This window comes from Benincasa hispida, chromosome 8 (genome assembly GCF_009727055.1).
Source record: "Benincasa hispida cultivar B227 chromosome 8, ASM972705v1, whole genome shotgun sequence".
Classification (NCBI taxonomy): domain Eukaryota; kingdom Viridiplantae; phylum Streptophyta; class Magnoliopsida; order Cucurbitales; family Cucurbitaceae; genus Benincasa; species Benincasa hispida.
The window spans coordinates 34,986,963-35,002,953 of NC_052356.1; the positions used below are offsets into that span (position 1 = coordinate 34,986,963).

The window sequence follows — 15,991 nt, forward strand, 5'->3', positions numbered from 1 at the left end:
CAATAAAGATAAGGATATTTAAACCAAAAATTTCTTGATCGCTAATATGTCGAACCTTCTATCATCAAACTATTTATTTTCCTTTTTCTTTTTGGAAAGATGTTATCAAATCATATCTATTTATGAGTAATAGAATGTGGAAAACTACATTCAAACACAATACTATTTTCTATTATCTAGTTGCTCACAAATCCGATTATATTAATCAATTTGGTAATAATAAATTTAATTTTATATTATAATCAATTTGGGTTGGAAAGTGGAACATGTTTACTACGAAAATAAATTTAATTTTGTTTCAAAAAATTAAATAAACAAAAATTCATAATGTAATTATTTGGTAATAATAAGTTTGAATATATCATGTATGCGTTAATATTTTAATTTTGCTCATCATTGATATAAAAATGAGAGCAGAAAATTTGCCGTTCACATATCGCCATTTTAATTCGCTGGAAAATGATAAATTAAATAATTGCAGCATACAAAACGACGACATGGAAGGAGAAGGAAAGCTGATGCTGATAACTACAACTCCCATGGCTGCAATTGGAAAACTCGACACTGAAATTCAATTCGATCTTTGCAAATTCGACACCAAATTCGACGCAGCAAAAGCAGCGGAACCGCCGACGACGGAGACCAAAGCCACCGACACCTGCAACGCGATCTGCCAAACACTATCCTCCGGCACCAAATACACACACGAAGGCCCTAATAACAACAGCCCTAAGCTCAGGCTCAGTAGCGCCCCGGGAGTTCCTGGATCTGTCGCCGCCGATAAAATCCCCAATTCCTCAGCCTTCGACAGAAGCCCTAATTTCTCAATCGACGACAGAGACAACCCGGCTTTCTCTGCCGCAGACAGAAGACCGGCCTTCTCCGCCTTGCTCAGTAGCTTCAATTGCTCCACTCTCGTCAGTAGCTTAATCGGCGGGGAAGTCGAGAGCGAGATGCTGGTCCTCGGTCCTTTCTCGCCGAGAGGGAACACCGTGGAGTTTATCTGCACAATGCTGGCTCTTCAGTCATTCCAGCGAAATTGATAGGAAGAAAAACGGAAATAGAGGAACTGACCTTCTTGGAGCCGACGGTTTTGGCGGCAGAAGGAGGAGGTTTCTCGGCGGCCATGGAGTGTAGATGAAGAGACCGTTTTCTTGAATTTGTTTTGGATGGATATGAGAAGACGAACGAAGCTGCTCTGCTGCTGCTACAGAAAGAAGAGACCTCCATATCCGTGAGTGTGAGTGTGAAGTGCGAAGAATGGCGATGGTTAGGGCAGAATCTGAATGAGAAAATTTGCTGAGGCCCGCACCATGGAAATGAATGATGGAGAAGGCAGATGGTTGGATTGGTTTTCAGAATTGTGATATTCGATTTTACACGTGTCCTTATTTTATTCGTGTCTCTTATTAGAATATTTCGTTATCTAATTCCATTTAGAAAAATAAATATACGTCCATAAGAAAATTAATATATTGATTTATTATTAATTAACTTTATCACTAAATTATTTATCATGGTTAGTTTTATATGACAATTTGAATTTAAAGATAAATTATTTAAATTTTGGCTCAAAAAAATTAACTAATTTTTTAGTAGAAATAAATAAATTTAAATCAAATTATTCACGTATATAATCTAAATTTAAACATTCAATTTAAATATATTCATTATTTTTTCAATAAATAATCAATTTAAAATTTAAATGTAATATTTATATAATAATAATAATAACATAACATTAGATAACTATACAAAACAAATATATAAAAACTAATCGGGGCGGGGACGGGGAACGGGGTCGGGAGCGAGGACTCCCCGTCCCCGTTTAGCTCATGAGGAATTTTTTTCCCCACTCTCTTCCTCATTGCCCGCCTAATCGGGGAATCCCCGCCCTGTCCCTTTGGAAAAAAATGGACATCTCTACTTAAGAGCCTGTGGGGGCTCAATATCCTATGTGGAAAGATGATATAGCTCCTAATCACACCATTTGGTCCACTAATATATCATTTTCCCTTTTCACTTCCTTCGATATGTGCATAGTAACCCTCATTTAGCAACTCTCTCAGCTTCTCCACCCCCATTTCATATGTCTCCTCACTTCTCCTACTCTTTCTCACTCTCTCCTCCTTTCTTATGGCCCACTTACATCTATTTCTTTATTCTTTTATTGAGTTTATTTCATTATACTTCAGGTGTAATTTTTTTTCACTATATCTATTTTATTAAGAAACCTTGGTATTTCAATATAGTTCCATGCACCCATTTTTTATCTTCAACTTACATACATCATTTTTTCCTCTAGTGTCATGTGATAGAGTATATTAATAATTTATTATCTATAAATTATGTCATTCAAATTTTCATTTTTATTTGCTTAGTATATCAATTATTTATCTGTATAATGTCCATTAAAAAAATCACAATATTTTGGTTTAAATCTTTGTACACAATTTCTCAAAAATAAAAAAAAAATCTCTTCATATACAACATCAATATTAAAAATCTACATTCAAAAGCCAATTACAAAACCTCAATAGAAAACTCATCCGTGAATATATATGAGAAAAGCCTGAAATCCCTAAAATCAAACAGAAGCAAAACTTTTTTTCTAAACGTCTCACTAAAATATTTAAATGAACATTCTTAACAATTTAGTTCTCGATAGTTTTTAAAAATTAAATTGATAAATACTACTTTCACCCGCTTATTTTTATTTTTTATTTGTCTTACTTTTGAAGACTCTTTTCAAAATTCAAGTCAGGATTGAAAGTTATATATATATATATATATATAGTATTAAAAAATTGACAAAAATTTTAGAAAAAAGTTGGTACGTCCATCCCTAGCTTAGAATTAATTTTTGTATCTTTAAATGTTGGTATTTCGTTGACTATTTACGATTAATCTTAAATTTTTATTGATTTTTTTAAACAATAGTAATAAAGAATTATTTAAAAGACAATAATTGAATACAAAAGACTGAATTGATACAATAATTGAATTATAAGATTAAAACAATAGTGTTCATACGGGCAAATTATTTTAGAGTACAAAAAAACTGAACCAGATAGCACTGACATATGAACTCAACACACCCAAACACAGATGTATGAACTTATACGTAACAACTCTGCACAACCAAACACAGACATATGAATTCAGACAACACAACTCTGCACCCCAAACACAGACATCAGAACTCCATTGTAACACCTAGGAGTTTTTTTTTCAAGAATGAACTTTCGACGAAAGTTCTTTGAGGAGGGAAGAATGTAACACCCCACACATTTTTTTAGTAATAATGTAATTTCAGTAACTTTATTATTTGGAATTTCAATAATTGTTATTAGTTGGAGGGCATTTTTGGAATTTTGGACTTCAAGTGTAAGTGCGGGAATTTAATTGTTGGCATGAAATTATTCAAATTGAAAATTAATGGCAGGAATTAATTTTCTTTTGAAACGGAAAGGAATTTAATAGTATAAAACGGAAAGAAATTAAACGTAATTATATTTATTTTCTTTTTTGTTTTATTATTATTATTATTGTTTTTTTTTTTTTATAAAAAGTCAAACCCCACCCCCTCTTTTCTTCCTCACGTTCGTGAGTCTGTCCGACGCTACCCAAAGCCACCGCGTCAGTTTCTTCTTCATGACCTCTGTCCACCACTGCTCAAGCGTCGTTCGCTTTTGCCGTCACTGGATCTATTGATTTAGGTAAGACTAAACCATGGAATAGTCACTTTTTATGTTCTAAATGCCGTTTTATGTATAAAACTAACAATTTCGTTAATTGATGACCTAGGTAACTTAATCTTAATCCTGAGCTAACTATGAACTCCTGTTCACTCGGAATTATCCTTAGATCTGCATAGGTGAGGGCAACTCATCATCGCTGGCCCAATAAGTCTCCCATTTCAGGGGTAAGATCGGGTGGATAGCTGAGAACATAGGGTGCAAGACGGAATTCACTCCTACCCGTTATAGGGATAGTAGATAGGTTGTTCCCTTTAGTACTGAATCCAAGTCTTGAACAAGAGGCCCCACCCTCTCCTTGGCCCGAGAAGGATTCGGTTTATAGGTTGGATCTTAAACCAATTGTTCATTAGAGGATCAGTGGAACTTAATAAATAAGATGTAGTCTCGGGGGTAAAACGGTTTTTATGACCCAGCCGATATTACGAACAATCTGTGAAGGATTAGCTTACTAATCATGGTTATATCAAATGGATACAAATATATCTATAGTGAGAGGAGTGCAACTACAGGATTATAGTGGAATGACCCGTTAGTTAACGAATGTTGATTAGCTCCATCTAAAGATGTTAGCTAGCTAGTCTTGAATTGTTGGAGCCCATAATCTATAGGTCCATTAGATTCCCCTACTAGCTCATATGGAATAAACTTAGAACAGTATGATAGAATAATTCGAATTGTTCGAATTAGGTGAAAAGAGAGAAACCAACAAGTATATGTGATATATAGTCGAATTTTTCAATTTAGAGATATAAGTTTAATATTTAAATGTAATTTCAATATCAAGAATATGAATACGTTCATGTTCAGAAGCTCGAAAATAATGGAAATGGTCAAAGATGGAAAAAAGTCAAAGAGTTGACTTTTGACTTTTTGACTTTGAAAAGTCAAACTTTGACTGACCTTATATTCAAATGTGATTTAAATTTCGAGAAAATGAATGTGGATTCATGCTCAGGAGGTCAAAATTAGTCAACACGGAAAAAAATCATAAAAAGTCAAAATGTTGACTTTTTGGTCAAAGTTTGACTTTGACCAAATGACTATTTTGTCCTTTGACTAAAGTTAGTGGGAAAATCCAAACTTTTATTGGATAATTCCACTAACAATATAGTGGGCTAGGTGTTGGCTTATAGTGGAGACATTAAGCCCATTAAGATAGTGGATTATAGGTGTTGGGTGTTTGTGTTTTTGGTTCATGCAATTGTTGCATGGTTTTTTCTATAAATTGGGCTTTACAATTTGGTTGAAAAAGTTTTGTCAATTTTGCCAAATTATTTTCTAAATTTGGGCTGGAAAAATCATTTTCTTGAATGAAGTCCAAAACACAAACCTAACCCAAATTTCCATCTCTTTCTCTCTCTCGGTTTTCTTCATCCACCGGGACTCACAACTCGGTTCTGAGTCCATAGGATAGTAGGTCAACTCTAGTGGTGGTCCGAAAGAATTCGGGTCGAGATTCAACGAGGAAAAGTGATTTTTGGAAGCTTCAAAGGTAAGTTAATTTACTGTTTTTCCTTCAAATTGTATGCTATTTTCCTTTAATTTAAAAGCAATTAGAGTGTAATTAGGTCCTTATTCTACTGCATATGTCTCGTGTTCCATCAAGGTTATCTGGAAATATTTTGTAATATTTGGGTGTTTGGAATTTGGCCTTAACTAGTAATTTTAAAGCTTGGTTTATGTTTAGGCTCGATTAAGGATTCAAGAATTTCACAAAGATTCAATTACTTTTCGGTTCGACCTAATATCAAGGTAAGTAATCTTACTACTGGAACTGCCCATAGGCCAGACATTAGATGTATGCTAGTATGTTAAATGAAGGTTATGGCATAATGCCAGCATGAAAGATTGATTGTATAACATGATTAAAGTATGTTCTGTTACGAGATCCGAATTATTTATTTATGCACATAGACACTTGAATGCTAGTATGAGATGGTATGTGCTTCCATGGTTGTATTTGATCTGATGATGTTGAGGTATACATGTATGTTGTAGAACCATGATGTTAAAGTATATGTGTATGTTGTAGAGCCATGATATTGAGGTTTATATGTATGTCATAGATTCGTACAGTGATGATTATGATGTTGAGACTGTGCAAATGTCCTTACTGATTGGTTAGATGCCCATTAGATTTTGTGTTTCCTTCGGGATTCACTAGTTTAGGTTTCCTTCAAGATTCACCAGTTTGTGTCTCCTTCGGGATTCACCAAAGGTAGTGGGCATAATTAACTACAGTAGGATAGGACTCAACCTTCTTCTTGTTTCATGTGTATATGTGTCCCATGAGGACTAGAGCAATTTATATGTTTCACCAGAGGTGGGTATCTAGAGGACATAGATGTCTAGCCTGACCTTAATAGTGGGGTTACTTACTGAGTATTTTATACTCATTCTTTCTCATGTTGTTGTTTCAGATTAGGGTAGAGATGCACCGACGATGGACAAGCGGAATTCATGATCGAGCCACTGGGACTAGTTTTTACGCTTCCACATCATGAAATTTAGAGTTCTTTTCATGTTTCTCTTAATTTTTAGTTTTGATGTTTAAAACTTACTTTTAAGAATAGTTTTTCAGATTTATTTATTATCCTTTATGATTTATGGGTACCCTACTATTGATTTGGTATTTGAATTTAATGAAAGTCTTTTGAACTTACCTTATTTAATTAGCATTTATTTCGCCATAAGAATTTAATGAATCGTTTTTCAGATTTATTTATTATCCTTTATGATTTATGGGTACCCTACTATTGATTTGGTATTTGAATTTAATGAAAGTCTTTTGAACTTACCTTATTTAATTAGCATTTATTTCGCCATGCATGTATTTAGTAACGGTCTAACTTAAGTCCTAGGGGGTCGGGTCGTTACAGTTGGTATCAGAGCCCATGTTTTGGGTTCTGTAGACTGACTTACTATGTAAGTCTAAATTGTCTCTGTGGCCCATGAACGGATTCCTCGTCATCGCCAGGTATGCCTTATCAATTACAAGTTTTATGATAGTTGTGCATTAAAATATTTGTTTAGTTTAAATGCACCAGTTATGTTCTAATGCTAGGTCAGTGACTCGTGAGAAGTTATTATAAGAGGATTATCAGGCACTACAAAAGGAGAAAAATAAAATAGAGTAAATTATGAGGTCACTTGGCACTAGTTAATCTCATGGAAATTATGTTAGAAACGAACCAATATATACCTCAATTCAGAAATGTTAAAGGTTGATGAAACTATGTAGAGTTATGACAATTTAGGAATGAAGGTATTTAAATGTTTAAGCCAATGAATAAAATTGTCGAGACAAGAATTGATCAAGGACTAGTGTTATGTTTTGTGTTGGATAGTGCAATCAGTGGTAGTATAAATACACAGATCAGTGCTCAAGTATAAGATTAAAAGTTGTTTTATGAATAAGGAGGAAAAGAAAAAGAGTCTATAGATTTATTAAAGGTTTTGAGATATTAAAAACCCAACATTTCGAGAAGAATTTTAGAAAGGATTCATAAGTCATAATCATTTGGATAATACTACAACTTGATGAACTAGGTAAAGTATGTGTAATGATATAAAGAATTCTTTTGGAATATCTAGCTAGGTAGATGCCATTAAAAAAAGCTAAAATAGTTGGACATGACCTTAGACTTAAAGGGGTTAAAGCAAGGTGTTATTTGTTTAGGTTGAAGGATTATTTTAGTATACCTAGACTAAACACAGAGCCTTATTGTGTTAAGGAGATCCAAGTTAGACAGATTTAAAGAAACAAAAGTCTTTTGGAGTTTAAACGTATGCAAATTGGCAAAGAGGAATTCTACAAGATGGAAATTCTTAGTGAGAGAGATAAGATTTATGGAGGAGTTAAGTGAAATATAATTTAGTAAAGAGATTATGTTCCACATGGAAAGTGGAAAAAAAAAAGGGAGGTGTCTTGAATTTAGTAATTTTATCAGAGATAAGTGTGAATGAGAGAAGAGTATCCAAGAAAGTTTACTCTTTTGGAAAAAGAAAGAAATTTAATATGTTCGAAACTCCTAGTTAAGTATGGTTTGAAAGCTTGATAAGAGGGGTTATAAGGTATTTGTTCTGGTACAAAAGAAGAATACCTCATTATCATGTGGAACTTTAGGACAATATGTATTAGATGGAAAGATAACTTATATAGATGATTTGGTATGGAACTTTGTTTTAACATAAGAATATGTTGCCGAAATAGAAGGTCGAGAAGGGATAAGCTAAAAATGGAGTTACTAGTAGCAATAGATGATCGAGAACTATTGACATGGTATGTTGAGTTTGAGTTTGTGTGCTAGTTGGAAACTATTGACATGGCATTAATAAGATTTAAGGGATTTTGAGTTTGTGTGCTAGTTGGAAACATGAACTAGAAAGACCATCAAGTTGATTGAGAAAAGAAAATAATCCAACTCAAGGTAGACAATATTGGTATATGCACAAAAGTAAGTAAGTTGAATCTTCCAATATAACCATTGGTATAAGGGATATACTTGGCAATAAAGTTGAGTTGATAGTAAAAAGTTACTAAAAGTGGGTTTGGAGCATTACTAGATAGTATGTATTCTCTTGCATAGACAATGAGTTAACTAGCTTTAGGGAGTACGAGTAATCCAAGCTAGGACTTATGAATCAATAAGGTTTTATCGTTAAAAAAATGACTTCAAGGATCAATTACGGTTATTACGAGGTTATGAAAATGTGTTATCAATTGACTTATGCTTTAGCATCCAGGGACTTCAAAACTCATTTTCGAGGGGAATTCTGGACTTGTCCACAGCGGGGTCTAAGTAATGATATGTGATTGTTTCAAGCCTAAAGAATAATATGAGGATGACTCAAGCAAGTTTTATAGCTCATGACAGCAAAGAGCCTCATGACGAGTTTCTCATGAATGTGAAACTTAATTAGAAAGAGTTATTCTCAGATATGTAGATCCTAGGAAAGACATCACAGTTGGCGCTTTTAGAGTAGAAGCAGTTTTCAGTTGACTAGATTTGTTCTCGTACGTATCTTCAGATGACGCATTATATAGTATGACCAGTTTTTTTCACTGCACATATGAAGTTTTCCCTGTGACATGGTAGGCTCAGATATATGTTTTTAGTATATAAGACTTTATTAACTTCATGCCCGTTTTCACAATTCTCAGCTCGGACGTGTAGAAGTGTTGCTGATTTTCAACATCTTAAGTTTCATAATTATTCATGGAAGGGGTTGTTACACCTCTTTTGATACTAGTTTCAGCTATGTCAAACGATGACTCTCGTTTTACATCTAGTTTTTTTTTAGAGTCTCCAGTTAGCATTGGGTACTCGATTGGATTTTGGTATAATTTTTCACCCATAGACTGATGGTCAAATAGAACGTCTGAACCAGATATTGGAAGATATGTTGAGCTCTTGTGCACTAAAGTTTTCAGGGAGTTGGGACTCTCACCTGCATTTAATGGAATTCGCATATAATAATAGCTATCAGACTACCACTGGCACATTGCCTTTTGAGGCTCTATATGGAAAGAGTTGCAAGTCTCCAGTATGTCGGGGTGAGGTTGGTGAAAGGAAGTTGTTAGGACCTAAATTGGTGCAGACCACAAATGAGGCAATACAGAAGATCAGGGCTCGTATGCAACCAGCTTAAAGCAGACAGAAAAGCTATGCCGATGTAAGACGTAAGGTCATGGAATTTGAGACTGGTGTGAAAGTATTCTTAAAAGTGGCACCCATGAAAGGTATTTTGAGGTTTGACAGAAAGAGAAAGTTGAGTCTGAGATTCATTGGACCTTTCGAGGTCTTAGAGCGAATTGGCCCTGTAGCTTACTAATTGGCATTACCTCCATCATTGTCTTCAGTTCATAATGTCTTCCACATTTCTATTTTGAGGAAGGTATGTGACAAATCCGTTCCATGTAGTTGACTTTGAGCCATTACAGTTGAATAACAACTTGAACTACGAGGAGAAGCCTATAGAGATCCTCACCATAGAGGTAAAAACGTTGCGCCATCGGGAAATTGCTTTTGTGAAAGTCTTGTGGCAGAATCACCAGTTCAAGGAGGCTACCTGGGAGCGAGAAGATAAGATGAAGGCCCAGTACCCAGAGCTTTTTCAAGAATGAACTTTCGAGGACGAAAGTTCTTTGAGGAGGGAAGAATGTAACACCCCGCACATTTTTTAGTAATAATGTAATTTTAGTAACTTTATTATTTGGAATTTCGGTAATTGTTATTAGTTGGAGGGCATTTTTGGAATTTTGGACTTCAAATGTAAGTGCGGGAATTTAATTATTTGCGTGAAATTATTCAAATTAGAAATTAATGGCAGGAATTAATTTTTTTTTTTAAACGGAAAGGAATTTAATAGTATAAAACGGAAAGGAATTAAATGTAATTATATTTATTTCCTTTTTTGTTTTATTATTATTATTGTTGTTGTTGTTGTTTTATAAAAAGTCAAACCTCACCCCCTTTTTTCTTCTTCACGTTCATGAGCCCACGTTCATGAGCCCAAAGCCGCCACGTCAGTTTCTTCTTCATGACCTTCGTCCATCACTGCTCAAGCGTCGTTCGCTTTTGCCGTCACTGGATCTATCGATTTGGGTAATATTTCTGCCGTTTGGGTTTGTTTCCGGTTGATTCTTGAATACTCATTTACTTTTGGCATCAATTGGTTCATACCCATTGTGTTTCAACTTTGGATTCAAGTTTGTGAAGGTATTGAGGTGTTGTTCGGTGAAGTTGGAGTTTGTTTTAGGGAGTTTTGGTAAGTTTTATGCTTTGATGACCCTCTTGTGGATTAATTTTGGTTGTTGAGAAATTTTGGTAAAGTCATTTGGAAGTAATTTTTTTGACGAAGCTACATATGGATAATTTATTTGAGACATTGATAGTGAAGTATGTATTTGATTCAAGCTTTAATTATGTAAGCCTAATTTCAAATTATTATTTGGGGTTTGATTTAAGAATTTCATTCAAGATGAAGAAAAATTTGGTTTGCTAATTATTTTGGCTTAAAATTGGAGGTTTGGAAGATGAATTCGAATTGGACCACACCTTAGGTAAGGTTATCTGGAAATATTTTGTAATATTTGGGTGTTTGGAATTTAGCCTTAACTATTAATTTTAAATCTTGGTTTATGTTTAGGCTTGATTAAGGATTCAAGAATTTCACAAAGATTCAATTGCTTTTTGGTTCGACATAATATCAAGGTAAGTAATCTTACTACTGGAACTGCCCACGAGCCAGACATTAGATGTATGCTAGCATGTTAAATGAAGGTTATGGCATAATGACAACATGAAAGATTGATAGTATAACATGATTAAAGTATGTTCTGTTACGAGATCTGAATTATTTATTTATGCAGATAGACACTTGAATGCTAGTATGAGATTGTATGTGCTTCCATAGTTGTATTTGATCTGATGATGTTGAGGTATATATGTATGTTGTAGAACCATGATGTTGAGGTATATGTGTATGTTGTAGAGCCATGATGTTGAGGTTTATATGTCTGTCATAGATTCGTACAATGATGATTATGATGTTGAGACTGTGCATATATCATTACTGATTAGTTAGATGCCCATTAGATTTTGTGTTTCCTTCGGGATTCACCAGTTTGTGTTTCCTTCGGGATTCACCAGTTTGGGTTTCCTTCGAGATTCATCAGTTTGTGTCTCCTTCGGATTCACCAGTTTATGTCTCCCTTGGGATTCACCAATTTGTGTCTCCTTCGGGATTCACCAGAGGTAGTGGGCGTACTTAACTACAGTAGGATAGGACTCAGTCTCCTTCTTGTTTCATGTGTATATGTGTCCCATGAGGACTATAGCAGTTTATATGTTTCACTAGAGGTGGGTATCTAGAGAACATAGATGCCCAGCCTGACCCCTGTAGTGGGGTTACTTACTGAGTATTTTATACTCATTCTTTCTCATGTTGTTGTTTCAGGTAAGGTAGAGATACACCGCCGATGGACAAGCGGAATTCGTGATCGAGCCACTGGGACTAGTTTTTACGCTATGAAATTTAGAGTTCTTTTCATGTTTCTCTTAATTTTTAGTTTTGATGTTTAAAACTTACTTTTAAGAATCGTTTTTCAGATTTATTTATTATCCTTTATGATTTATGGGTACCCTACTATTGATTTAGTATTTGAATTTAATGAAAGTCTTTTGAACTTACCTTATTTAATTAGCATTTATTTCGCCATAACCAAGTGTCGTTTTGAATTCTATGCATGCATGTATTTAGTAACGGCCTAACTTATGTCCTAGGGGGTCGAGTTGTTACATCCATACATCCTATATCATCTTAGCGCATCAAACAGCTCCGAAAAGTTATGGAAAGATAGTTACCTTAAGTTCCCAAAGTTTCAAATTAGTCATTTTATTCCAAGTTTTTAATAGGTTTGACATCGTGTTAGCGTCATTTGTAAAAAAATCTCAATCGTTTTTTATTTTTGCGAAAATTGATTTAACTTAAATATGTTAAAATCACTCTTAAAAAACACGTTATTTCCAGTATCCTACTAACTTTTAACTAATTCTCCTAATATCGAATAGATTTTTTAATTAATATTTAGTTTTCAATTTTATACTTAAAAAGAATATTTATTTTATATATTTATCTATTTCTCACTTAATCAAATGATTATTTTTAAATATAGAAAAATGAATCAAAATATTTACAAATATAACAAAATTTCACTAGACTACTATCGGTAGTCTATCGCAATAGACTATGATATTTTGCTATTATTTATAAATATGTCAACAATTTTATCGTTTAAAATAAATACTCCCAATCAAATTTATTTTCTATTTTTCATGAGTAAATGCATCATTAAAAAAAAAGTATACCATATTATTTTTTTAAAAAAATAAAGCTATTTTCTTTCCTATTTAAAAATTAATCTATAAAAAAACAAAATTTATCATACTAAACAATTATTTAAAATTTTAAATTATAAATGGATTATAATTCTATTTTAGTTATTTTCTAATATAAAATATTTTTTATTTGTTTATTAATCACTCTAACCTATTTTTTCAAATTTAAGCTGAAATTAACCAAAAAAAAATCTCAAAGGGAAAAATGTATATTATATCTTTGTGACCTCACTTATTTGTCTAATCTTTCTTCCTCCCCTCCTCGCCATCTTCATCTTCACCATTTGGATTGAAGAAGAATAAGAAAGTTGCATGTCTTCTCTCTATGCATTCTTAATTGTTTGAAGGAGTAGGCAGAATCCGTGTTGTTTAATTTTTGGTCACCGGATCGGCCAATTGGACGGGCCTTGCTAGGATCTCCTTAACAATGTCGACCTTGGCCAACATATTTGAGTTTGTGTTAGACATATTTAAATAATAATATGTTTAATTAAAGTATGGGCTATGTATGTGGGTTAATAATTTATCACATTAGGTTATTTTTATTAGATTGGGCCCTATTATGTGATCTAATTAATTAAGGCCCTAGATTCCTAATTGAGTATGGGCTTAATGGGTAGAAGCCTTAATTAGGGTTTAATAGGAACCTCTAGTATATAAAGAGACCTTAGAGCTATGGTCGCTGATATACCAAAACAATAAAGAGACCTTAGAGCTATGGTCGCTGATATACCAAAACAATAAGCACTCAGTCTTTCTAGAATCCCATCTAGAGAGAGATCCCACTGAGAGCATTCGGAGTTTTGTTTGAGGAAGACCATAGTCATCCATCATCATCTTGAAGCTATCATCAATTTTGCAATGGAATCCGATATGTTATTCTTGACAATTTGACATGAATGATCCTAGGGTTTATCTATTCAATATAGATATAAAGAATTTATGCTAACAAGTGGTATCAGAGCATGAATTTCATGTTGGACTGTTAGTTTATACATTTTCCATTGGCATTGTTGATTAAATTTTGGTTTCGATAAAGAATTTAAAGAATTTTTTTTTAAAAAAATTGCCGGCTTACTATAGTAGCGTTGTAAACTCATCGATGGTAGGATGGAAATCTCGGTGGTCATTTTTTTTCTTTGGCAATATGTGTTCTTGCAACCCGTATTCTTGTCTGTGGTATTTGGCAAATGATGTGTTAGCGGTGGATTAAAGTGAATTTTTTTTTGGTTGATTATTTTGAGTGAATGTGGTTTCCGAAAGTTTTTAAAAAAACCTTAGTTCTATTATTGTCAATATTAAGGATGTTCAGTTCAACATTCTTGACAAAAGTCCACCAATGTGATGAAATCCACGGGAAAAAAGTTAAAGACCGATCGAAAGAGTTAGGTCTTTAGTTGCTGCAAGTTTTACCCATCAAGACTTTCGGTTAATGACTGACTGGAGTTACCGTTGGGTGAAGGTATCGGTCAATTATCGATTAAAGTCTTGCCGGCGGTTCTTGGTTTTAATTATCAGTTTTTTTTTCTTTAATTCTTAATGGATGACTTTATGAGTTCGATTTTAAATTTAATGTTATCGCAGTTTTTTTTCTTTTTTTTTTTTAACTGAAAAGTTATGTTAATACTTAAGTGATGAATATGAGTTTAAAAAAAAAAACTAAATTGTTGATTGATAATTTTGGATACTGTGGTTTTTTTTTTTTAAGGTTAAAAAAAAACTGATTGAATTTAGTGAATTTATTTTTAATAGTTTGATAATATGAATTTGTCAACTATTTGGATTAATTGCTGATTGAACTTCTTGCCGCGTTTCTAAGTTTATTGATTAATAACTTGGTGAAATTCTTGAAAAGGGTTCTTAGTTCTTGATTGATAAGTTTGTGAATTAAAATCTACAATTTGATTGTTTTTGTGATATTCACATGTTTATGTTACTTTAATTGTTATTATGTGTATGCAATTATCAAGTAAATTTTGTAAAGACTATTTGGTGTTCTTCCTCCTTTATTTTTTGTACAATAATATTATTATATTACTGTATCTTATATTTTAGATTGAATTGGTAAAAAATAATATATATACCAAAGTAGCCTCTATTATCTAGATCGTTTTAATTATGAAATATAAGAGGTGCATATTCATGAATTTATGCGGATAATTATTGGCCCAAAGGAAGATAATTATTTGGCCAACTTGTGGTATGCATGTGGTATTGAGTATGTGGCAATTATAAGGATTGCTCAGTGAAAAGTAGTCGGTCCAAAGAAAGGCTATTTTTTTTTTTTTACAAAGTTAATTGTCAATACTTTGATTACTACGTTGAGAATACCATTTACAGTTAGTGTTTTTTGCCTAAAGGCTGGACATCAATGTTGTGCTAGGTATCTGTTAAAGGGGCCCACCACATATGTGAAATTATTTTGTTATATTTTAATTGTGAGCATATGTTTTGTTGTTTATTGTTTCAGTTGGTCTTACTCAAATATCTGGAAATCTAAGTTCAATCCCTAAGTTGAATGGACTTCAAGATTTGGAAAGAAAGCCTAGAGATACTTTTTGGGTGTATGGATTTAGACCTTACATTAAGGACCGATAAACCTACTTCTACTGAGGAACAGCCAAATACGGCTAATATAGAGAAGTAGGAATGGTCAAATCGCATGTATCTGATGATCATTAGGCAATAGGCTCTCGTGATAAGAAGAAAAGGAGAATTGTGGATGCTGCAGAAGGGACATCTCAGTAGAATAAAAACAAGAAATAAGCTACTGAAAATCCTTGTTTTTTTCTGCAAAAAGAAAGATCACTTCAAGAAAGATTGTCCCAAGTACGCCAAGTAGCGTGTAAAGAAGGGTAAACTTCTTACTTTGGTTTTTTCTGAAGTTAATTTAGCTTCTATACCTACAGATACTTAGTGAGTAGATTCTGGTGCTACTACTAACATAAGTATATCAATGCAGGGTTGCCTGTGAAGCCTGCCGCCAAGTGATGCTGAAAGATTCATCTATGTGGGTGATGGCAAAGCAGTTCCAGTTGAAGCTATTGGAAATTTTAGTTTACTTTTAAAAACTGGTTGTTATTTGGATCTAAATGAGACTTTTGTTGTACCGTCATTTAGACAGAATTTAGTTTCTATTTCCAGTTTGAACAAATTTAGTTTTTCTTGTTCTTTTGGAAATAATAAAGTTAGTCTTTTTCAAGATTTTAAGCTTATTGGTACCGGTTCTTTAATTGATAATCTATATATGTTTGATTCGTTTGCTTCATTTAACAAGATCATGTTATCTAATTCATGTGGTACAAAGTGTAAATTAAATGAGAATTC

The 15,991-nt window shown here is 33.3% G+C and overlaps 1 protein-coding gene across 1 annotated transcript; it reads right to left on the bottom strand.

Moving 5' to 3' along the window:
* Window positions 1–333: 333 nt before the first annotated feature.
* On the bottom strand, window positions 334–1,331 carry LOC120082623. The gene is made up of 2 exons (XM_039037876.1): window positions 1,075–1,331; window positions 334–1,003 (listed from the first exon to the last, which is right to left on the bottom strand). Exons 1-2 carry the CDS (start codon window positions 1,228–1,230, stop codon window positions 572–574), a joined length of 588 nt encoding a protein of 195 aa, XP_038893804.1. The 5' UTR covers window positions 1,231–1,331; the 3' UTR covers window positions 334–571.
* Between the last annotated feature and the right edge of the window lie 14,660 nt (window positions 1,332–15,991).

What these genes read in the sequence shown, in the direction of transcription:
- LOC120082623 (XM_039037876.1), bottom strand. Translation starts at nt 1,230, where the DNA reads ATGGAGGTCTCTTCTTTCTGTAGCAGCAGCAGAGCAGCTTCGTTCGTC. An exon ending in AAACCGTCGGCTCCAAGAAG is followed by an intron (nt 1,004 to 1,074) that starts GTCAGTTCCTCT and finishes AGCATTGTGCAG; the next exon opens with ATAAACTCCACGGTGTTCCC.